At 42.9% G+C, this 26,136-nt stretch overlaps 1 protein-coding gene across 1 annotated transcript; it reads left to right on the forward strand.

Annotated features, from left to right (window-relative positions):
- The first annotated feature begins 21,428 nt into the window (after positions 1–21,428).
- On the forward strand, positions 21,429–25,309 carry LOC136539977 (hydroxyacylglutathione hydrolase cytoplasmic-like). The gene is made up of 8 exons (XM_066531958.1): positions 21,429–21,595; positions 21,693–21,815; positions 22,816–22,977; positions 23,609–23,687; positions 23,762–23,875; positions 24,590–24,766; positions 24,942–25,011; positions 25,091–25,309. Exons 1-8 carry the CDS (start codon positions 21,549–21,551, stop codon positions 25,123–25,125), a joined length of 807 nt encoding a protein of 268 aa, XP_066388055.1. The 5' UTR covers positions 21,429–21,548; the 3' UTR covers positions 25,126–25,309.
- The last annotated feature ends 827 nt before the right edge of the window (positions 25,310–26,136 follow it).

Raw genomic sequence — 26,136 nt, forward strand, 5'->3', positions numbered from 1 at the left:
AAGAACAAGCCGTACCCGAAGTCACCCTACTGTCGGGGCGTCCCGGACCCGAAGATCCGCATCTTCGACGTGGGGCAGAAGAAGCGCGCTACTGCCCCCACGCCCCCATCCCGGCCGCACTGCACCGGGCCGCCGCCCCACCACCCCAGCTGCCGCAGCCTGGCTCAGCCCGGTGTCCGCGCCCCACGCCACCGCCCCAGTGTCCATGACCCCGTCCCGTCCGCGCTGCGCCGGCGGCCCCACCGCCCCGGCCACCACCGTGCCCCGCTCGAGGCGGCCTCCCTGCCACGGCCGGCCGTCCAGCCGCGGCCATCGCGCCCTGCCCGTCCCACGGCGCTGGGCCAGGAGCTGCTGCCTCTCCGTCCTCCACGTTCGGCCGGACGCGTAGATCGTTCTCCGCCACCCTGTCCCACGGCCCTCCACCGCGTCCGACACCTCCTCCTGCTCTCCACCGCATCGTGTACTGCCATCGTTGGATAGGTAAATTTCGTGTATATGCAATGTAGTTAGATAGTGAGGTTGAATTGTGGTGTAGTAGTTAGTTTATTGATGTACTTAGGATGGTAATGTGATAACCTATTAAGTTTAATTAGTTGGTGATCTAGAGATTATGTGATAACCTAGTTAGACTATTTACTTACTTAGTTAGCTATCTACTTAATTAGTTATGATAACCTATTTAGTTTAATTAGTTGGTGATGTAGTGATAATAAGGTGATAACCTAGTTGTTAGACATGTATGGAGCTAGCTATTATGTTATTTGCAAAGCTAGCATTTACCTAGTATGTAGTTGTTGGCACGTAATTTGGACTAAATGAAATGTGTTTGGATTTGTGTATGAAATAGATGGACAACCTAGTGAGCATATCTTATGGAGACACCGTGGAAAGAGATCGCTATGGATATGTTGAGTTTGTTTACATGCAAATCGTGCCTATGTTATTCAATGAGAAACCTTCATTTAGTGGTTTGGTTGCAAGGGCTCGAGAGAAGCTACATTGCCATAATGATGATGGCATCACAGTTGAGGGTGTACTTCACCTAGGTTTCCCTCCCAACATCCTTAGAAAGATGATCCCAATTAGATGTGCAGACCAGTGGAAGAACTATGTGAGATCGGCTATGAAGTGCCAGTTCTAAAGTTTGGACGTGGTTGTGCATCGGGTGTTAGTTGATCCCACCCCTTATGGGTTTTCTCCACCAATGGATCAGTATGCACACTTCGACCCTCCCATCCTAGAACTTGATATGGATGTGGAGGTTGCACCTATGGTTCCCGATGCTCAATCTGCCCCAATGAGCTAGTTAGAGATGCTTGTCAGACTCATGATGTCATGGCAGATCCTCCCCGTGAGATCCCTTTGACATAGAATCATCCGAGTAAGTGTCTTATTCGCATGGTTATTGGGAGTTTACTCCCTTCCTTACATCCATTTTTCATTCTTTTCTCATTTTTCTACTTATGTTGCAGGAGACATTCCTGACAATGTGGATGTGCCCTCTGTTGCTGCGCAAGTGCATTGTGGAGATAGATTCCGTGGCTCCAATAGTGTTGAAATTATGAATGATTCGGAGCCATATGAGATGGTAAGGGCTCTTGATTCTGATGATGATCGCCCTATTGGAGAGCTGTTAGAGAATGATGTTGAGATGCTGAGGCATATCTTTTCCGGACGCCGTGATCCAAGAGTTTATGAGTTCAGCGATCTTGCTTATTCCGATCAGGCGTGTGTAGAAGGACATTATGATGAGCTCCTAGAAGCTCCTGAGGCTGGCCCTAATATGGTAATTGAGAAGGGTAGGGTATTCAAGGACCACCCTGCATTGAAGAAGTGGTTGTAGGCGTTTGCAGTGATACGAAAGAGACCTTACAAGGTCTTGTATTTAAATGCGGAATGCCGTTATACAGTTGTGTGTGACAAGGAACACTGCCCATGGAGGGTTTGTGCAAGGAAGTAAAAGGTCACCAGAAAGTGGAAGATCACAAAAGTTGTCGGGCCACACAATTGTGCTGACCATGTGCTGACACTGAAGCATCGGCAGTTGACATCTACCCTCATTGCCAAATGGTTGATGGAAATATTGCAGGGATATCCCAACATGAAGGTTAGGACAATTATCAGGACCGTTGAGGTATTGTATGGAGATTATGTGATAACTTATGGTAAAGTTTGGAGGGCTAAGCAGCGAGCGTGGAAGATGATATATGGGGACTAGGAGGATGGTATGAGCAGCTGCCAGTACTTTTCAATACGATCAAAACGGTGAATCCAGTCATGCATTATGAGTACATCCCAAAACCAAATGCATGAAAGGATAGGAGGCAGATATTCTTCCATGCTTTCTGGTGCTTCCCTCAGTGTGTCGAGGCCTTTAGGCACTGTCGTCCTGTCTTCTCCATTGATAGTACGTTCTTGATTGGCAAATACCAGGACACACTTTATATAGCCATATCCTATGACGCGAACAACAAGTTGGTTCCTTTGGCATTTTCTTTGGTTGAGAAGGAGAACAATGATAGTTGGGGATGGTTCTTGAGGCTAGTCCGGATACATGTGGTTGGTCCTGGTAGGGAGGTTGGCATCATATCTGATAGGCACCAGGGCATACTTAATGTTGTGTGAGAGCAGATAGAGGGGTATGCACCTTTGCACCATCGTTGGTGTACTCGGCACCTTGCCGAGAATCTACTCCAGAAGGATGGTGTGAAGGATAACTTTGATCTATTCTAGGAGGCTTCTCGATAGTTTGAGAACAAGTACTTTTAGAAAAGTTAGAGCAGGTTAGAACCGCATCAAATGTAGAAGGTAGATAATGGCTCACAGGTTTGATGAGGGATTTAGAGAAATGGACAAGAGCTCACGACGCCGGTGGATGGAGGTATGAGTTTCAATGCAGCAACATGGCAGAGTCATTCAATAAGTTATTATTGGAGATATGTGGTATGCCCATGAATGCAATCGTTCAATTCACCTTCTACAAGCTTGTTGCATGGTTCAACGATAGACACGCCCTTGCATTGAAGTTACAGAGTGATGGAGAGATATGGGCTTCGAAACCAAAGGCACACCTAGAGAAGGCAAATGAAAGGGCTGGTACACATGAGATTACATGTTTTGACCACATCATAGGGACTTATCAGGTCGAGCATAGGGGCAGTACAACGTCCGACAGCGAGGTCCGAGAGTCGAGGATGCATGTGGTAATCCTCCAAGATTTCACATGCACTTGTGGTAAACCAAAATAGTACCACTTTCTATGTTCTCATTTGGTGGCAGTAGCTAGGCATCGCAACTATAATATTGAGAGCAGGATACCTCATGAGTTCGGTGTCGATACGCTTGTGCACAGATCGAGCCCCCGCTTCGTTCCTTTCCGGGACCCTGGAGAGTGGCCTCCATATGATGGGCCAAAGTACATTGTGGATCTAGCTTACCGTTGGAACAAGCGTGGATCAAGGAAGAGGACTAGGCGCAGGATGGTTATGGATCAGATACCTGGAAGAACGAGGCGTGGGAGAGGAACCCCATTTCTTACTGACCCCGAGCAGTATGAGTGCCGCAAGTGTGGTAGACTGGGCCATAATTCATGCACTTGCCATTGGCAGATTAGTGATGTGCGACTATTGGTTGTTTTTGTTATTTCATATTTGTTGTATTCATTCAATTAATTATGCATGTCCCAATTTATGCTTGTAATTATGTCAATTACTTGTAGATTTCTAAGTTTATGTTTCATTATATATTGAATTTCTATTTCATTGACTTTTTTTGTAGGATGGTGCAATTCCACCTGCTCGGCCTGGTGTACGAGGAGACCCACCGAGGACATCTCATAGCGGAGGGGCAGGTAATAATCTATATGTTTTGTTCAAATTTTTGTGAGCGTACATGTGTTCGTGAAGTAACAGGAGACTATGTTTTATTCCATGCAGGACCTTCCGCTTCTTCGTCCTAGAACCCACAATGGGTTCTTAGACATGCAGTACAACAACAGGTACACTCCTTTCCTGCAAAGAGCTGCCCTAGATGTCATCTCTTTTTAGGTGAAAGGTCCTTGTGTGGTTTTGGTAATTGAGTGACAACCTAGGTGTACTAATTGTGTTTATATGAGATACATAGGTGATTAGTCCACAAGTACATGTGTGTGAGCAACATATGCCATGAAGGTGAAAATGGCTTGGAGATGTCATACATGTGATGATGAAGGAGCTCATTGCACATGAGATATGACATTGAGTCATGTGATCAAGGTAGAGAAGATCAAGACAAGACTTGGCTTGATGGACCAGTTGCAAGCGTGAAGGGCAAGTCAGAGGCTTTGGAGCGATGGACCATGTGGCGGTGAAGCTTGAGCAAGACTTGGCGCTGATGGACGAAGGCAACGGTGAAAAGCAAGTGATGTCAAGATCGATGAACCAATATAATCACGTGATGATATGAAGTGGATCATATCATTGTTGATCATGTTGGTGCATGTGTTGCATCAATATTGGAGAATATGGAATGGAATGCGCAAGGCAAAGGTATAACCTAGGGCATTTCATTTCACCGGTCATAGGTGTGTAGAGAAGTTTATGACTAGGTTTAGGATAGATGGCTGTACTATGAAGAGGGGCAAACTTGTTTGCATATCGGTCATCTAGTGCCACTCGAGTGATCTAACTTTGCATCATCGCTAGGATCGAGTGGCGTGGTAAGTTGAGTGGCTAATCCTTTGGAAAATGTTTGTGAAAAGCTAACACACATACACATGGTGGTGTACACTTGGTGGTGTTGGCAAATTTACAAAGGAGAAGAAGTTGGTGAAGAAAAGGAGTTAGTCGTGCTGGTCACAAAGTGACCAGACACGTCCGATATGGATACCGGACGTGTCCGATATGTGACTCGGTACTGAATAGCAGAGAGCGACCGGACACGTCTAGTCACCACACCAAACGCGTCTGGTGTGAATCAACAAAGTCGATGTTCAGTAAAATAGTTGATCGGACGCTGGGAGCGTCCGGTCCAAAGTGACTAGACACGTCCGATCAGGACTGGGTGCTTACTGGACTCGACCGAACACTGAGGCTCAGCATCCGATCATTTTCTAATAGCGCGTCCGGTCGGACCTGGGTACTCTCTGGACTCGACCTGACGCTGCGGCTCAGTGTCCGGTCATTTTGAACAACGTGTCCGATCAAACATGTCAAAGAGCCATTGGAGGCAACGACTAGTTTGAAATGGGAGATGTGGCGGTTAGGCAGCTACCAGACGCATCCGGTATGGCGACCGGACATGTCCGGTATACACGAATGGTGCGTCATGTGCATCATTCGGTGCAAATGACCTGCGCATCCAGTCATCCTAAAATTTGCCCAGTGAAGGGGTAACGGCTAGTTTAGTCCATGAGGCTATAAATAGAAGGGTGTCTCAGCCATGGCTAGTGCTGAGCACCTTAGGGGACTTTGTGTCCATGCTTGTGAGTGCTTAGGAGCTCTCCATCTCACATATGCTTGATAGTGATCATTCGATTGTATGAGAGGGCCATTCTAGTGCGATTGCATTGTGAGGTTGCATCGAGTGACACTAGATGATCGAGTTGCAAGCCGATGGTGCTTGTTACTCTTGGAGGTTGCCACCTCCTAGATGGCTTGGTGGTGGTCTCCATCGAAGCCCGCAAGTAGCTTATGCGGTGCTTCGGAGAGGAGCTTTGTGAGGGGCATTGTCCTCGCCCCACAAGAGCCATGAAAAGAGCAACTCTAGGAAATCATGTCATTGAGCTACCCTCATCTTGTGTTGGTTGAACAGTACCCTATTGAGGGTTTGGCGGGTGATGCCAATCAGCGTGTGAACCTCCAAGTGAGTGGTCGACACAACAGGGACTAGCGTGTTGGCAAGCACGTGAACCTTAGAAAAAATCATTGTGTCATCCTTGTATTCCCATTGGTTTGCATCCTTGTTACACAAGCTTGTAATTATTTTCATATACATTGTGCTTGTGTAGTTGCTTTTGTAACTAGTTAGCTTGTGTAGCTCACTAGTTACCTTCTTGCTTATGTAGCATAGAAATAGCTCCCCTGCATGGCTAATTTGGTTTGTGTAACCTTGTTAGTCATATTGTTTAGTTTATGTAGCTAAGTATTTGCGCTCTCTAATTTGGCATTGATTGCCTTGTTATTGAACATCGCTAGTGAGCTTAGTTGGCTTTGTGCTTTTGCTTACTAGCATGTGTAGGGGCTCCCTCATTGCTTGAAATACTAGTGACACAGGTTTGTGTGACCTTGCTCCTAGAATTGGTTAGGTGAGCTCTAGCTAGCCCGACACATTTATTGCCTAATTAGGATCTTTGCAAGGTGCTAGAGAACATAGATAGAGAGGTGTAGTCTTGGCTAGACCGATAATTTTAATTCTGCACTTGTTTCGGTTAGTCGACGCGATTAAGTTTTAGAAGCGACTATTCACCCCCCCTCTAGTCGCTATCTCGACCTTACAAGTGGTATCAAAGCTAGGTCTCTCATTTGTGGTCTTCACCGATCCGAGAGGATAGTGACTTATGTGATAGATGTTGATGGCCCACACATTTTTGATGGCACACACTTTACACGATGAAAAAATTGGATGATATGCAATTTTAAGTTTATTTGCCCTCAAATATGGTGGATGGTAGATGTAGGCTTTTCTCATGTGTTGGATGAAGATAATCTAACTCAAGCACAAGAGAAATGCCTAGATCTCGACATCCAAGCTACTAACATCATGTATAGATCTTTGCATGATTGCATATTTGGAGAGATCATTGACATAAAGACCGCCCATGAGATTTGGAGTTATCTCAATGAGAAATATGGGACGGTCTCCGATGACGATGATGAGCTCAAGAAGGAGGCGCATGAGTGTGTAGAGCATGATTACAATGTGGTGATTGAGAAAGATTGCTCCACCTCATGGTCAAGTGATGATGATGATCATACTACCACAAGATCACTTGATAAGGTTGATGATGATGCTACAAGTGTTGCACATGAAGATTCTACCTCAAGCACACTTGGTGGTGATCTTGATGATGTCGATTCATGCTCAAGCCATGATGTTGATGCTACTACAAGCTCTCCAACTACACCACATTGTTTCATGTCACAAGGTGACACCAAGGTATCAAATGATAATGTGGTTGATCATGTTGATTCATATGATGAGCTTGTTAGTAGACTTGCTAGCATGACCATGTCTTTAGAAAATGAGAAAGCTAAAACATTAAAATTGGAAAATGAAAACTCATTTCTAAAGAACTCTTGTGAATAACATAAGAAATTACTTAATGCATTTAAATCTTCACATAATGAGCTAAAATTGAATCATGAGACACTACTTGCATCTCATGATGAATTATTAGAACAACATGCTTATCTCATTAAAGTGTTTACAAAGAAACTTAAAAATAATGAGAGCTCATCACATGGATCAAATGATAAATTGCAAAATATTACTAACCCTTGTGATGTAGGCAAGAAGCATGTATCCACCTCTTGTGATGATTTATTGGAAATGTCATGTTCTTTATAAATAGATGCTTGTTCTACTTCTATGTCTTGTGAGACTAACCTTTTGAAGGAGAACAATGAGCTCAAAAGTGAAGTGAAGAATTTGAATAACAAATTATAGAGGTGCTCAACACCAAAGTCACCTTTGAGCATATGATGAAGAATCAAAGAAGCTATGGTGACAAGAGTGGCATTGACTTCAAAAGGAGCAAGGGTAAGAACATGAAGATTCAAGAAAAGATATCTCATTTCATGTGCTACTGGTGCCATGATATGGCACATCTTGCCAAGTATTGCCCAACCAAGAAGCCTCAAGTTGAGCCAAAAGCTAAACCCCAAGTTCAAGTCAAGATCAACCATCAAGATGGTGATTTGGGGATGAAGAAGAAGACAAGAAGAAGTGGTAAAGCAAAGGCAAGGCATCCAATGCAAATTCAAGATACCAAGATGATGAGCAAGACACAAGATGAGAAGAAAGTCTATGCTCACATCAAGTGCTTCAAGTGTGGAAATATGAGACACTTTGGCTCTAAGTGTCCTACCAAGCTTGAGAAAAAGGCTCAAGCAATCCATGAGAGGCAAGACAATGGGAATCACAACATGAGCAAGGAAGAGAAGGCTCAATCAAAGAGAAAGTGCTACTCATGCCGGGAAAGGGGACAAATGGCACATTCATGTCCCCTAGGTAACACTCCTAAGCCTATTTCAATTGATTATGATTCTATGCTTCGGAAGGATGACAATGGTACCTCATTGGTTGCAATTGCAAAACATCCCACTATTCATACTAAGGCTATGCCTAAGTATGTTGCTCCTAACTTGAGAGGACCCAAACTAGTTTGGGTACCATCAAAAAATGGATGATTGTTTGTAGGTAACATTGGCATTGGAGGCTTGGTTCAAATGGTATTCATCTTGTTGATTATGTAGTTGAGCCAAGTATTGATAAGTAATGATTATTATCCCAATGTCATGACAAATTGAGTGAAGTCCAAATGTGCTACATCATACAAGTGCTATAATTTAAGTTGTTGGTGATTCATTGGATATATTTGATGGCTTGCAAATAATTGAGTTGAAGCTTGATAATTGGATGATCATGAGATAACCAAGGTATATCTCTTATTGATCATTTCATTTGGGTGCATATGAGTTGATTGAAATGGATAAATATGCAATGTTGCTTGCTATAAGATGTTTGAATGGATAGATTGATTAATAGTCAAGTTTAGATTGATTTGTGTTGGATAAATTCATGAGATGACTTTTAGTGAGTGGATTGAATGTACTTATGCCTTGTGAAAGTATTCAAACAAGTTAGTTTCAAGTTTGATTCATATTTGATGAAGTATAGCTCAATAGTTGAAATATGTCCTATATTACAAAATCTGAGCTAGCTGTGATCTTAGCCATGTTTAAGTGATCAAACCTTATTGTATTAGCATAAAAATTGGTACACAGGCTCTAGACTTATAGTATAAGATGTTATACAAATTTCATGAGAATTGGATAAGAGATTCTTCAGTTTTAGAGTGGATCTTATCAGCTATAGTGCAACAGTTTTCAGCATGTAGCAGTGGAAGATTTGATTCCTGACAGTTCATATGAGATCAAATGAAGCTCAAATTTTTACAGTTGCTATATAACTTAGTAAAGCACATCTCCACTAAATTTAGTGGTATTTGGATTTATACTTTGGGAGATATGCATTTTTCTTTGAAGAGTACAGAATCTGCCAGAAAAGTAAAAATTATTGGATTTACTCGGACTCACTTTGATTGAAAGGTCCTCAAGTTGGAATCATGTTTATAAGTGATTGAGGTACCTAAGTTTGGTTTTGAGATGATCTAGAAGCATGAGAAGCAAAGAGTACAAGGCCATTTGATTGTGGAGTGTACTTTGCACACATTTGATACTCAAGATGAAGATCAAGATCAAACTCAAGATGAAGATGAAGTTTAAGTTCTAAATATTATTAGAAATCATTTGGAAGAAAAAAAAGAAATTAAATAAATAGAAAGTAAATTACTTAAAGAAGGAATCAATGTTACTCATCAAGTTAAGTCCATAACTTGGATCAATCAATCAAGCTATTTCAAGTGAGTATTAAGAATGGTTCTTTGGAGAGAGGTCACTTCTCCCTAGTGTAGGGGCTTACCGCCTATGAGTAGGTAAACCAAGTGTGGTACTTGGAAGGCTAACATGGAAGTGGTGATCCGAGGAACATTTGAGATGCTTAGCTGAAGCAATCAAAATGATTGATCAAGAAAAGCAAGCAACACCCAAAAAGAGAGCTAATCATGATATTTCAAGTGGTATTCTCACATTGATGCTCTGATGCAAGCATTGATCAAAAGATGAAGAAGCCAACCACAACAAGAAAGTGTACTTGATCATAAGTGGTATTCATTTCATATGGGTGAAGAATGGAATTCAAAATAGTATCTATTGGTCTTCACCAAGCTTATAATTGGACTTCACATTGCTATTGGAGTAATGAATTGGAATCTATGTGACTATCCTCTACTCCAACATAGCAAAGGTATCATTGTAATGTGCATGATCATTTCATCCCTTACTAGTATGCGGTTAGCGCATATAGTACATGCTTCATAGGATCATGCATAACAAATGAAATGTTTAAATTCATAGCCTACCACTATTGCTTGAATGATTAATTGATCTAGTGGTTAGTATATAAATTTGTTCATGAGCTAGTGAACCCAATTACTTGACATAATTTGGATTGCTAATAAGTGACAAGTACAACATTGGCAAGATGACCCTTGCAAGAGGTGTGAAGAAGCTTTTCATTGGTTCAAACCGGACTTAGAAGCTTAGGTAAATCAATTTAGTTCCAGTCAACATTAGAAGCTCATGATAATGATAAGAGTATAAGCATAAGACAATAATACAAATGGATATCTAGTTTGGTTGTTTCAAGTGGTATCTAGACTCAAGTATTTCATCAAGAATTCACAAGTGATGTCTAGATCAACTCACAAGTGATATTCTATAAGTGGTACTCATGAAGATAGCAAATGTTCAAGAAATGATTTTTATTGATAAATCCAACAAGTGGTTCCATACTAGAAAATTCTTTCAAGTGGTATCACATCTACACATGGTATCAATCATGCAAGACGATGGTTCTACAAGTGATCCTCAACTTTAAGTGATCATCAAATGAAGAATGTATCCATCATCTACAAGAGCTCAAGTGTATCAAATGGATGACCCATGCTATCACATAGGGGAAGGTGTCCCACAAATTGATATCAAGATCAAAGATCCTATGTGTGGTATCTCAAAAAGCCCTACACAAGATACAAGTGGTACAAGTTACAAGTGATATCTACAAGTGGTGTCATTCCAACAATCAAGTGATGTCCATAAAAATGAAAGATTCAAGCCTCAACCATCTACCCCAAATGCATACCTTTGCATCAATAAGAAGCACACCTTTTATGGAAATTGATGACAAAGGGGGAGAGATTGTACAAAGATATGAAAGCTTTAAGATTGAGATTGTACAAGAGGGAGAGATAAGATGTGAAAGCTTTAGGAGAGATTGAGACAAAGAAATAGAGGTTAGACATCGACATGGACAAAGAGGGAGCAACATTGAAGAAAAGAGATGGATCAAAATTCTTGGACAAGAGAAGCAACAAGTAGGGGGAGCAAGCTCATGAACTTTGATTGATTGCATTTGATATGTGCATATTCATGTGCTTACTTGCATTGCATAAGTTCTTAAATTCAATATGCATGCTTGTGTGATGTATGCTAGTTGTAGAGTTTGATTGATGAAATGAAAACTAGCATGCATAGGATGATAGCTAGACACTTGGTATGCTTTTCAAGTAATGCTAGTACCTTGCTTTTAATGTTGATCTCATGGGGTATCTAGTGCTTTTTATTTCCAAGTGTTATCTAGCTAACCATGGTGCTAAGGATGAACTTAAAGGTGCAACTCTGATTGGTATCACACTTCAAAGGTTTACTCTATACACCTTAGCATTATTTGGTAGTAATTACTCTCCCACATTTCCAATCTATGCATATGTGCGAACTTCAAACCAAACACTCTAGCATATATGTAGGGGGAGCTAATACTACCATCTCGGGTTTGTGGTACTTGTCCAAAATCATTTTCACATGGTAAAATTGCTTGGGCAAGCAACATAAATCCAAAAGAGCTTAATTTTCATATCTTTGTAGAGTTGTCATCAATTACCAAAAAGGAGGAGATTGAAAGGTCCTTGTGTGGTTTTAGTAATTGAGTGACAACCTAGGTGGACTAATTGTGTTTATGTAAGATACATAGGTGTGCCATGAAGGTGAAAATGGCTTGGAGATGTCACACATGTGATGATGAAGGAGCTCATTGCACATGAGACATGACATTGAGTCATATGATCAAGGTGGAGAAGATCAAGACAATACTTGGCTTGATAGACCGGTTGCAAGCGTGAAGGGCAAGTCAGAGGCTTTGGAGCGATGGACCGCATGGCGGTGAAGCTTGAGCAAGACTTGGCGCTGATGGACTAAGGCAACAGTGAAAAGCAAGTAAAGTCAAGATCGATGAACCAATATGATCACGTGATGATATGAAGCGGATCATATCACTGTTGATCGTGTTGGTGCATGTGTTGCATCGACATTGGAGAAGATGGAATGGAATGCGTAAGGCAAAGGTATAACCTAGGGCATTTCATTTCACCGGTCATAGGTGTGTAGAGAAGTTTATGACTGAGTTTAGGATAGATGGCCGTACTATCAAAAGGGGCAAACTTGTTTGCATATCGATCATCTAGTGCCACTCGAGTGATCTAACTTTGCATTGTCGCTAGGATCGAGTGGCGTGGCAAGTTGAGCGGCTAATCCTTTGAAAAATGTTTGTGAAAAGCTAACACACATGCACATGGTGGTGTACACTTGGTGGTGTTGGCACATTTGCAAAGGAGAAGAAGTTGGTGAAGAAAAGGAGTTAGTCGCGCTGGTCACAAAGTGACCGGACACGTCCGATATGGATACCGGACGTGTCTGGTATGTGACTCAGTACTGAATAGCTGAGAGCAATCGGACACGTCTGGACGTGTTCGGTGTGAATCAGCAAAGTTGATGTTCAGTAAAACAGTTGATCAGACGCTGGGAGCGTCTGGTCTGAAGTGACCAGACATGTCCAGTTGGGACTGGGTGCTCACTGGACTTGACTGGACGTTGAGGCTCAGCGGCCGCATTTTCTAACAGCGCGTTTGGTCGAACCTGGGTACTCTCTGGACTCGACCGGACGCTGCGGCTCAGTGTCCGATCATTTCAAACAGCGTGTCCGATCGGACATGTTAGAGAGCCATTAGAGGCAATGGCTAGTTTGAAATGGGATATGTGGCGGTCAGGCAGCTACCAAACGTGTTCGATATGGCGACTAGACACGTTCGGTATACACGAACGGTGCATCCGATGCAGCGTCCGATGCAAACGACCTACGCGTCCGGTGGTCCCAAAATTTGCCCAGTGAAGTGGTAATGACTAATTTAGCCCATGGGGCTTTAAATAGAAGGGTGTCTCGGGCATGGCTGGTGCTGAGCACCTTGGGGGACTTTGTGTCCATGCTTGTGAGTGCTTAGGAGCCCTCCATCTCACATATGCTTGATAGTGATCATTCAATTATGTGAGAGAGCCATTCTAGTATGATTGCATCATGAGGTTGCATCAAGTAGCACTAGGTGATCGAGTTGTAAGCCGGTGGTGCTTGTTACTCTTGGAGGTTGCCACCTCCTAGACAGCTTGGTGGTGGTCTCCGTCGAAGCCCACAAGAAGCTTATGCGGTGCTCCGAAGGTGAACTTTGTGAGGGGCATTGTGCTCGCCCCACAAGAGCCACGAAAAGAGCAACTCTAGGAAAGCATGTCATTGAACTACCCTCATCTTGTGTTGGTTGTGTAGCACCCTGTTGAGAGTTTGGCGGATGATGCCAATCAACGCGTGAACCTTCAAGTGAGTGGTCGATACAACGGGGACTAGCGTGTTGGCAAGCACGTGAACCTCAGAAAAAATCATCGTGTCATCCTTGTATTCCCGTTGGTTTGCATCCTCGTTACACAAGCTTGTAATTACTTTCATATACATTGTGCTTGTGTAGTTGCTTTTGTAACTAGTTAGCTTGTGTAGCATAGAAATAGCTCCCCTGCATGGCTAATTTGGTTTGTGTAACCTTGTTAGTCACATTGCTTAGTTTATGTAGCTAAGTATTTACGCTCTCTAATTTGGCATTGATTGCCTTGTTATTGAGCATCGCTAGTGAGCTTAGTTGGCTTTGTGCTTTTGCTTACTAGCATGTGTAGGAGCTCCCTCATTACTTGAAATACCAGTGGCATAGGTTTGTGTGACCTTGCTCCTAGAATTGGTTAGGTGAGCTCTAGCTAGCCCGACACGTTGCCTAATTAGGATCTTTGCAAGGTGCTAGAGAACATAGATAGAGAAGTGTAGTCTTGGCTAGACCAATAGTTTAAATTTCGCACTTGTTTCGGTTAGCCACCACGATTAAATTTTAGAAACGACTATTCACCCTCCTCTAGTCGCCATCTCGACCTTACATCAGGTTCATCATGGGTTGCCCAAATTCAACTCAGCGACTATAACTACATTGGTTGACAGGTATTATCTTCAATCATTGTCTCCATTCATGGCCATTTGTTCATGCGCTTGCCTTTTTGACATGTAATCTTGCTTTGTCTAAAATATAGGTGGCGGCCGGAGACTCACAACTTTCACTTGCCTTTCGGAGAGATGACAGTCATGCTTTAGGTCTAAGGATTCATGGCAACACAGTGACTGGGCAGTGTAGGTCAGAAGGTTGGAGAGCACAAGTAGAGGTCAATTTTTGTTTTAAGAACCGAAGGCAATTAACATTAAACCCTACACCTAGGGTTTCCCATTTGATCCGCAACAATAAACCCATAACATAACAACGTGCGCTGAGGTTACCTTAGTTTGCTAGCTTTTTCACGCCTTGGCATCCTACGGTTGTATACTATAAATATTAAAATTTCATGAAACCCTAAGTAATGATGATTCTTAAGTTGAAAAATCCGACTAATATATACCAAATCAATGTGAAAATAACTAGGAGGGAGCGAGGATACCTTGCTCTCAAAGATCTATAGATTAAATCAAAGTTTCCAAGGTCCAATATGCTGATTCATGAGGTAGGGCAAAGTGGGGAGAGAAAAACCCAAGAAGAGGAGAAAGAAGAGGAAGAAGGCTTAGGCAGGAAGGTTGGACACCGGGTTAAAACACCACCTCGGCACCATAGATCTTGGCATCGAGAACGGCGCCAATAACCATGGCGCCAAACTTGGCGCCAATAACCCCGGCGCCGTGCTGCCTACCAGGTCAGCGTCCATGCCACCAACGTGGCCCCGACCTAGGCGCCGAGACTTGTAAGCTCGGCGTCACCAACGATAGTGCCGAACTAAGGGTCCAGATTTTAAAAGCATACTTTCATGGATGTATTTGTTAAAAACTTTTTTAAAAAAGGCAAAAAAACAAAAAACAAAAAAGTGTGGCATTGCTCAGGTGGCTGGGACGCCAGACGTGTGCCAGCCTTCGGTCTTCAGGTCTTCGAGAGGTCTGATGAGAACATGTAGACGCACTATAGCGGGAGTTGCTCAATAATACACGTACATCTTAGGTCTTACGTCTACCTAGCGTATGTATGTACATCGGCTATTTCTGACGGAATGCAGGGCCATGTTTACATGTTTGTACTATATAGTGCTATGTTTAGGGCATGTTTGGATGTTTAAAAATACACCTCAATCTATGCGTGTTGGTCAGTGCCGGACCTAGGATTTGGCCAAGACTACCGTAGTGGCCAAAAATTGAAAGCTACAGTACAGTCTATAGGACCATATATATAGATATATATATGTATGTCACAGAAAACAATTATTCTCAAGTAAAGTTTGCAAATCGAGAGAATTTCTGCTTCTATATAGTTAATAGTATGATACAATAGCTAAGAAATATCATGGAACATTGAAAATAAATACCTATTGTCTAGTGATGATTTGGTACATTCGCATTGCCTACTTCCATGTCCTCAATAACAACTCCTAATAAGAAAAGGAGCAAGCAAAAGGTTAATAAGAAAATGATCAAGTAAAGGTTAATAATAAGATCTAGTGCTGAGGATGGAGTAGCTTGTTATTTGGCATCTCCATGTTGCTCAGGAACCCGAGAAATACGAAACTAAAGTCATTGTCCTCTTCTTCTTGTACACTATAATGAGAAATTAGAATCAAAGAGTCGAAATTGAAAATTTGGAAATTTAGAATCAAAATCAGTTTCAGATCCAAACCTTGCTTAGATGCTCTTCTCGGTTGCTCACCTGAAAGCAAGGAGCCGGTAGGCGGCAGCGTCGTAGCGGGCAGCGGGTGGGTGGCCGGCGCCCGATTGAGGAAGAACCATGCCACTGCAGACTGCCTATGGAGGGGTGACACTGTGGAGCCGGACTAGAGCACAGAGTGGAGGGCCGGAGGGGGTGAGGGGCGGCTGCCAGCGGCCAGTGCCTGGCTGGACATCGTGGGCGACGAGCGAGGCCATGAGGGCAGGTCGGCGGCCGGTAGCGGTCACGGGTCACGAGCGATGGAAGACCGAGCTACTCAGTGAGCAAGCACCAAGCGACTCTTGCCCTACTGTAAGGTCAAGATGGCGGACTAGAGGGGGGTGAATAGTCCTTTCTAAAATTAATCGTGTTGGCTAACCAAAACAAGTGCGGAATTAAACTATTGGTCTAGCCAAGACTATACCCCTCTATCTATGTTCTCTAGCACCTTCCAAAGATACTAATTAAGCAACAAAGGTGCTGGGCTAGCTAGAGCTTACCTAACTAATTCTAGAAGCAAGGTCACACAAACCTATGCCACTAGTACTTTAAGCACAAGGGAGCTCCTACACATGCTAGTAAGCAAAAGCACAAAGCCACCTAATGCTCACTAACAATGCTCAATAATAAGGCAACCAATGCTAAATTAGAGAGCGCAATTACTTAGCTACACAAACTAAGCATTGTGACTAACAAGGTCACACAAACCAAATTAGCCACGCAAGGGAGCTACTTCTATGCTACACAAGCAAGAAGATAACTAGTAAGCTACACAAGCTAACTAATTATAAGAGCAACTACACAAGCACAATGTATGCAAAAGTAATTACAAGCTTGTGTAACGAGGATGCAAACCAACAGGAAGAACAAGGTTGACACGGTGATTTTTCTCCTGAGGTTCACGTGTTTGCCAACACGCTAGTCCCCGTTGTGTCGACCACTCACTTGGTGGTTTGGCGGCTAATTGGCATCATCCGCTAAGCCCGCACGTCAGGCACCGCAAGAACCTACCCCAAAAGTGAGGGTAGCTCAATGACACGCTCAACTAGAGTTGCTCTTCGCGGCTCCTACAGGGCGAGCACAATGTCCCTCACAAAGTTCTTCTCTAGAGCACCACACAAGCTTCTTGTAGGCTTCGACAGAGACCACCACCAAGCCGTCTAGGAGGTGGCAACCTCCAAGAGTAATAAGCACCACTGGCTTGAACTCGATCACCTAGTGCCACTCGATGCAACCTCACAATGCAATCACACTAGAATCGCTCTCTCACACAACCGTATGATCACTATCAAGCATATGTGAGATGGAGGGCTCCCAAGCACTCTCAAGCATGGACACAAAGTCCCCCGAGATGCTAAGCACCAGCCATGGCCGAGACACCCTTCTATTTATAGCCCCATGGGCTAAACTAGCCGTTACCCCTTCACTGGGTAAATTTCGGGACGATCGGACGCTCCGGTCATATCGACCGGACGCAGGACCTCAGCGTTTGGTCAACGGATGCTCACCATGTGTCGCCTCCATTCAACCTTAGTCACTTGATCTCAACGGTCAAGTGATGACCAGACGTAGCTACTCAAACTGACCGGATGCAGCAACCCCAGTGTCTAGTCATTTCCAGTAAAGTACTAGTCGAGACCGGATGCGTCCGGTCAGTCACGATTAGACGCAGCGTCAGCATCTGATCCTTCTCTAACTTTTCTATGTCACCTTTGTCACCGTATGTCAGCCTGACCGAATGCACCCTACCAGTGTCTAGTCACTTTCAGCACCAGCATCCGGTCGAAGACCAACGCCTGCATGCTCTCCACCACCACTGACCGGATGCAGGACCCCAACATGCGGTCATCACATGACCAGCATCTGGTCCACTCTGTGAGACCCTGTCTTTTATGTATAGGGCACTGGTGGCACCGTCGGACTGTCCGCGCTCTATGGGCGGACACTCCACCGGTGGAGTTTCAAACCCTTCTCGCCTTCGTTTCATCGCCGAGTTGATCGACATTAACTCCAACTTCATCTCCTTTGTAAATGTACCACCACCACCAAGTGTACACCATCATGTGTATGCGTGTTAGCATTTTCATAATCATTTTCCAAAGGATTAGCCACTCAACTTGCCACGCCACTCAATCCTAGCGACGATGCAAAGTTAGATCACTTGAGTGGCACTAGATGACCAATATGCAAACAAGTTTGCCCCTCTTGATAGTACGGCCATCTATCCTAAACCCGGTCATAAACTTCTCTACACACCTATGACCAGTAAAATGAAATGCCCTAGATTATACCTTTGCCTTGCACATTCCATTCCATCTCCTCTAATGTCGATGCAACACATGCACCAACACAATCAACAATGATATGATCCACTTCATATCATCACGTGATCATATTGGTTCATCAATCTTGACTTCACTTGCTTTTCACCGTTGCCTTCGTCCATCGGCGCCAAGTTTTGCTTAAGCTTCACTGCCACGTGGTCCATCGCTCCAAAGCCTCCAACTTGCCCTTCACGCTTGCAACCGGTCCATCAAGCCAAGTCATGTCTTGATCTTCTCCACCTTGATCACATTACTCAAATGTCATGTCTCATGTGCAATGAGCTCCTTCATCATCACATGTGTGAGCTTTGCAACATCTCCAAGCCATTTTCACCTTCATGGCATATGTTGCTCACACATATGTTCCTGTGGACTAATCACCTATGTATCTCACATAAACACAATTAGTCCACCTAGGTTGTCACTCAATTACCAAAACCACATAAGGACCTTTCAATCTCCCCCTTTTTGGTAATTGATGACAACTCTACAAAGATATGGAAATTAAGCTCTTTTGGATTCATGTTGCTTGCCCAAGCAATTTTACCATGTGAAAATGATTTTGGACAAGTACCACAAACCCGAGATAGTAGTATTAGCTCCCCTTACATATGTGCTAGAGTATTTAATTTGAAGCTCGCACATATGCATAGATTAAAATTGTGGGAGAGTAATTACTACTAAATGTTGCTAAGGTGTATAGAATAAACCTTTGAAGCGTGTACCAATCGAAGTTGCACATTTAAGTTCATCCTTAGCACTATGATTAGCTAGATATCACATGGAAATAAAATCACTAGATACCACGTGAGATCAACATTAAAACCAAGGTACTAGCATTACTTGAAAAGCATACCAAGTGTCTAGCTATCATCCTATGCATGCTAGTTATCAAATCATCATTCAAGTTCTACAACTAGCATACACCACACAAGCATGCATATTGAATTTGAAAGCTTATGCAATGCAAGCAAGCACATGAATATGCACATATCAAATGCAATCAATCAAAGTTTATGAGCTTGCTCCCCTTACTTGTATGCTTCTCTTGTCCAAGAATTTTGATCCATCTCTTTTCTTAAACGTTGCTCCCTCTTTGTCCATGTTCATGTCCAACCTCTACTTCTTTGAGCTTTTATATCTTATCTCTCCCCCTAGTACAATCTCAATCTCAAAGCTTTCATATGTTTGCACAATCTCTCCCCCTTTGTCATCAATTTTCACAAAAGGTGAGCTTCTTATTGATGCAAAGGTATACGTTTGGGGTAAATGGTTGAGGCTTGAATCTTGCATTTTTATGGACATCACTTGATTGTTGGAATGACACCACTTGTAACTTGTATCTCTTGTATCTTGTGTAGGGCTTCTTGAGATACCACACATAGGATCTTTGATCTTGATATCAATTTGTGGTACACCTCCCCTTATGTGATAGCATGGGTCATCCATTTGATACACTTGAGCTCTTGTAGGTGAGGGATGCATTCTTCATTTGATGATCACTTAAAGTTAAGGATCACTTATGGAACCATCGTCTTGCATGATTGATACCATGTGTAGATATGATATCACTTGAAAGAATCTTCTAGTATGGAACCACTTGTTGGATTTATCAATAAAAACCATTTTTTGAACATTTGCTATCTTCATGAGTATCACTTATAGGATATCACTTGTGAGTTGATCTAGACATCATTTGTAGATTCTTGATAAAATACTTGAGTCTAGATACCACTTGAAACAAACAAACTAGATATCCATTTGCAGTGTTGTCTTGTGCTTGTACTCTTATCACTATCATGAGCTTCTTGAACTAAATTGATTTGCCTAAGCTTCCAAGTCTGGTTTGAACCAAAGACAAGCTTCTTCATATCTCTTGCAAGGGTTATCTTGCTAATGTTGTACTTGTCACTTGTTGACAATTCAAATTAAATCAAGTACTTAGGATCACTAGCTCATGAACAAATTCATATACTAACCCTTCTCGCCTCTGTTTCATTGCCGAGTTGATCCACATCAACTCCAGCTTCATCTCCTTTGTAAATGTGCCAATACCACCAAGTGTACACCATCATGTGTATGTGTGTTAGTATTTTCATAATCATTTTCCAAAGGATTAGCCACTCAACTTGCCACGCCACTCAATTCTAGCGACAATACAAAGTTAGATCACTCGAGTGGCACTAGATGACTGATATGCAAACAAGTTTGCCCCTCATGATAGTACGACTATCTATCCTAAACCTAGTCATAAACTTCTCTACACACCTATGACCAGTGAAATGAAATGCCCTAAGTTATACCTTTGCCTTGCGTATTCCATTCCATCTCCTCCAATGTCGATGCAACACATGCACCAACACAATCAATAATGATATGATCCACTTCATATCATCACGTGATCATATTGGTTCATCGATCTTGACTTCACTTGCTTTTCACCGTTGCCTTCGTCCATCGGCGCTAAGTTTTGCTTAAGCTTCACCGCTACACGGTCCATCGCTCCAAAGCCTCCAACTTGTCGTTCACGCTTGCAACCGGTCGATCAAGCCAAGTCATGTCTTGATCTTCTCCACCTTAATCACATGACTCAAATGTCATGTCTCATGTGCAATGAGCTCCTTCATCATCACATGTGTGAGCTTTGCAACATCTCCAAGCCATTTTCACCTTCATGGCATATGTTGCTCACACATATGTTCCTGTGGGCCTGACACGATGTACTGTAGAAATGGCCAGAGGCAGCCTAGACATTTTGCTTGCCCGTACTGACTGGGCGCCAGCGTGTCAGGCTGGCGTGGCGTGGAGTGCCACGTGAGCAAAAAATGGTAAAAGCAATGTTAAAACTTTTCTCCTCAGGCAAATATATAATGGTAATCCTAAGAATGAGATTTTAACAAGTGACGATAGTTATAACGGTAAAAATATATTTTTTTTCTATTTTATGACTACACCCGATAGAGAATACTCCCCCCAAAATATGTAATTCTCACTGAGTGAGTAACCAAGGCCCTTAATTTTTCAGAGGTAGTACATCGACTGGCCTATCCATCCTTGGTCAACCAATCGACCACTGATGTCTGATGAGGCGACCTCATCACGGTCACTGATGACGCGACCCTCCACCACTACCGCCGGCAAAGCGGTCGTTTTCATCCCCTTTCTTTTGTTTCAAAAAATCCCCTTTCTTCCTTTCTTAAACCTTCCGTACCCATATCCACCTGCTGCTCCCTGCTTCCAGTCTTCTCCGTAGGGGGTTCCGCTCCAGAGATTTCGCCTCAAGGGCACACCCACCCACGGGGGATCCGCAGATGAAGATCATCCCGGTCCCTTGCCTGGAGGACAACTATGCCTACCTGTACGAATCAGCCTGCATCGCTTGTTTACCCTATTCTTTCAGCGGTTCGTTTCAAATCATTGAGTTCTTGATTGCTATTTGTTTCTTCCGTTCCAAGAATCGTGGACGAGAGCACCAAGAAGGCGGCGGCCGTTGACCCTGTGGAACCGGAGAAGGTTCTCAAGGCGGCCGGCGAGGTTGGCGCCTACGTTGACTGCGTTCTCACCACCCATCACCACTGGTATGCCATATCCTTCCAGTTCCAGATGTTTATTTGCTAGGTTCCCTTCTTTGCTAGTGTTCGAATGTTCTGATTCTTGTTTCGTTGATTGATGAGTTGTTGGCCATCATCTTATTCCGAGTTGAGACATAAAAGGGCTTCATATTTAGACATTCAATAGTTATTTATTTAATCAGGCTAACGCCACTGCTCGTGTCTTAGGGTCTGTTTCGATACCAAGGGCAAAAATTAGCCGCAATTAGTCCCTAGCCCATCCAAACAGGTGTGCTTATAGGTGGGCTAATTTTTTAGCGAAGCGTTCCACTAGTTGTTAACCAATTAGCTAGCCAACCTCAGCTAATTTGGGCTATTTTTCAGTGCCAACTACTAACTCATCCTAGCTGATCCGAACAGGCCTGTAGTCGATCCAGTATGCACATAGGAATTCAGAAATATTAATAGGTAGTCCTTTCCGACCTGGGATTTTTTTTCTATGATTTCAGTTTAATTGCTACGTGCACAGGTTTTGATGGTACAAGAAGAACAGCACTATGCAAGACATACACTGATTGTTCTTTTCTGGTAATGAAGTCCACATAGTATTCTCTAGATACACCTTGCAGAAAATGGAAACTGAGGTCTGGAAAATGAAGTCCTGAATGGACATGTGATTAATAGTGCTTGACATATGTGCCTCATGCAGATGCAGTCATTCTTGTTTGTTTTCAGCTCTTAGAGTAGTCCATTTCCAATTAAGAATTATAAGTTGCCGCTTAGGCTGCTGGGAGATAGGCCTTTTCATCATTCCCACAATGTTTTCATCTCTTCAATGGAACTGGGGATTTCTCCGGCTCCCACTTTTAAAGTATATCAGACCGAAAGGTCAATGCTTTGAAAATATGTATCAGGTGGCACAATACGCAAACTACTCTTGTCTGTACTAAATTGAACATTTGTGGGCTTCATTGGCAATTGTCTAATGCATCATTAATGAATCATGCGACCGGTTTTGTGATTTTAGGGATCATGCTGGTGGCAATGAGAAGATGAGACTGCAGGTGCCAGGGATAAAGGTTTTTGGAGGATCACTGGACAATGTGAAAGGCTGCACTGATCAGGTGGAGAATGGAACGAAGTTGTCACTTGGGAAGGACATTGAGATACTATGCCTACACACGCCTTGGTATGCTGTTCGCTATGCTCCTTTCTTGCTTTATTATAACATACGTTTCACCTCTCCGTTTATGGTATAATGTCAGCTCTGATGCATAGCGGCTCAAGGAACTATGTCGGCTCAATGTTTCATTATCATTCAGGCATGTTTTGTAGTAAGTAAATTTATGTGGGACCCATGGGCCAGGAGTCGTTTGCGTGTGAGGCTTAAATAGCCGAACTCTGTGTGGGAACAGAACATTATTTTGCAATAGAACAGTGACCGCAAGAACCTTTTCTCAGCGCATTATCCCTCTCGATTTCTCCTGTGTCTCATGCCCCGGCGAGCGATTGTCGGCGGCCAAGGCTTGTGACAGCTGGTATCAGCGCAATGTGGGTGGCAGGATTATTTCAGGATCTATGCAGTACAACAGTCACCACAGCCAAAGTCGTATGAAATTTACATAAGTCACCACTGCCAAAGGCGTACAAAATCTATGGATTCAGTAGAATAACTGATGAGTGGCACGACCATGTCATTAATCTTGAGAAACTTAGTTGAGCCCTTTAATAAAATCTCAATTTTGTGTGATCCTTTTATGTGTTTTCTCTGTAAAAGCCTGTTGATTAGGTCCCTATCATTTTTTTCGTTCTTTCAACAGCCACACTAAAGGTCATATTAGCTACTATGTTACTAGTAAGGAGGAGGAAGATCCAGCGGTCTTCACTGGAGATACCTTGGTTAGTATACACATCTTGCTTACAGTGATGATTCCTTCGATTGTTATGTCCTAACCTTTTTTTCTGAAATACAGTTCATTGCTGGTTGTGGGAAGTTTTTTGAGGGTACTGCAGAGCAAATGTATCAGTCCCTTATTGTTACACTGGGTTCGCTGCCAAAGTCAACTCGAGTTTACTGTGGGCATGAGGTACGATCTCTTTTTTTTTCACTCTGATTCTATCAGTTTCATTAAGGAGGAACTTGAATGCTAGTGAACCACTGAACCTGTATGGTGGAGTATATAAAGTAACTATGTGTCTCCCTTTGTCATTAGGATGTAAATCTTGTATTATCAATGAATCAAGGACATATGTACAAATCTACTGTTTTCTGTTTCATGTTCTCAGGAATAGGCAGTTTCCAGATTGATTGACTGTTTATTGAATTTCTTTTGTAGCAGATTCTAAATTCTACGATTTGTTCTGTTTTATTTGAATACATTTATGTTGGTTGGGATGTAATCCAACAGCAAGGAGTTAATATAGAAATATGATGCTCACGTGTGCCTCCTTTTGTTCCTAGCTAATAGAGATTATAAAATTGTATATATGTAGCATGTTTGTTAGTTACTAGGCCCGTCGCCTTTCCGTTCCATGTTCTATCTTTGATAACAGGTGCTTGAGCCGTGAGGAGCTTGTTCATGATCTTTTTAATTTGCTTGGTTGAATTTGGGATTTTGAACTTGTTGTAAAAGATGATGGCAACTTGAGCGGAGACATGCATAGTAATAACTTTGCCAACAAGAAAAAACCAGTAACATTTTTTGGTTGTTTTGTTTATATTTTCTTAATATGGTATACTAATTGTGTTGGTAGAGGCATACTGCTCTTTATGATCTTACCTGTTGCTTGTTGAGTTGCAGTACACTGTGAAGAACCTAAAATTCATACTGACAGTCGAGCCAGAGAATGAGAAGACGAAACAGAAACTGGAATGGGCTGAAAAGCAGCGCGAAGCGAATCAGCCAACAGTGCCCTCGACTATAGCAGATGAGTTTGAGATAAATACATTCATGCGTGTTGATCTACCAGAAATACAGGTTAATCTCCCTCACTTGAAAGACTTTCAGTCTTTCCTTGCACTGCCTTCCACATCCATGCGCAGAATTGGTTGATGTCTGTGAACGAAGAGCGCTTAGAAGGAATTTTCTTTCTTGCCAGTCACAACTACATCGGAACGACTCTCTTAATTGGTTATCCTTGTGAATCTTTCAGGCGAAATTCGGTGCCAACTCTCCAGTTGAAGCACTGAGAGAGGTCAGGAAGACCAAGGATAACTGGAAAGGTTGATGACACCCATGGCTGCCACTAGTCTGTTGGACCAGCATTCCAAAGTGAGCTAATGCAGAAACATTGCCCTGTAGGTGGGAATGAGGTTTACTGCCGTCCAATGCTTTGAGAAATGTGGTGTCGTGAGGGAGAAGACTCCTACAACAAGCCAAACTCCGTGTTAATGAGTAGTAATAATATGCCCCTTGTAACTTGTGGTCTGTTTGCCAATAATAATGTACGAACTATAATGCCTATCTTTGATCTTCTCCACCGCCAAACTTAGAAAATATGAAGAGCTATGATGGGTATAACCTGCCTGCATTTTATTACTTACTAGCACATGCCCGGGGCGCGCCCCTAGTGTTGTGGTCGGAGCGGGGCGAGATGGCCGGATTTATACTGCGGCGTGCATGGCTGGGCCGGCGAGGTTAATGGCAGGGTCTGGGAAGGCGGAGGGTTGGGCGAGGCGATCTGCGCCGTCGGATCAGCGGTTCAGGACAGGCTGGCGGCTGCGATCGTCCTGCTCTATGGGTGCCTATGGCCAGCCAAGCTTTAGGGAGCACATGTGGTTGCTTGCCAAATACAGCAGAGCAGTAGTGTCGCCACACCTTACGTCTTGTTTGTGGCCATCCTAATCCATGTGTGTTAAGGCTTCGTTCGGATGCCCATATATCAAGTTATGGTATGGTACCTCATAATCTTTATGCAACCATTGTACAAATACTAGCAACGTATAGTTGGAGCACGCCACTAATGACTTTTACACAGGTTAAGCAACTGGTAATGTCTAAATTGACACAACAAGACGTTTGAGGGCCAGCCGACCCGACTTGTGTAACCTCTGTTACTAAATATATGTTGTTTTCGTTTTCTGAGAAACAACTTTAACTAAATATATATTAAAAAATATTAATATTTATGATACATAATTAGTATTATTGAAAAGATCTTTGAATCTAGATTTTTTAATAAATTTATTTAGAGATACCAATATTGCATGCATTTTCTACAAATCGAGTCAAACTTGTGCACGTACACCAACGGTGACAATTATTTAGGGATGGAGGGAGTAATTAGGTGGATTTTGGCCCGTTTGAGCAAACTTAAGCCCTATTTAGATCCCTTCCAAGTAACTATT

Source organism: Miscanthus floridulus, chromosome 2 (assembly GCF_019320115.1).
Source record: "Miscanthus floridulus cultivar M001 chromosome 2, ASM1932011v1, whole genome shotgun sequence".
In the NCBI taxonomy this organism is placed as follows: Eukaryota; Viridiplantae; Streptophyta; class Magnoliopsida; order Poales; family Poaceae; genus Miscanthus; species Miscanthus floridulus.

Coding starts and splice junctions, on each gene's coding strand:
- LOC136539977 (XM_066531958.1), top strand. CDS start 21,549: ATGAAGATCATCCCGGTCCCTTGCCTGGAGGACAACTATGCCTACCT. Junction 22,978..23,608: donor CTATGCCTACACACGCCTTG/GTATGCTGTTCG, acceptor TTCTTTCAACAG/CCACACTAAAGGTCATATTA. Junction 25,012..25,090: donor GACCAAGGATAACTGGAAAG/GTTGATGACACC, acceptor ATTGCCCTGTAG/GTGGGAATGAGGTTTACTGC.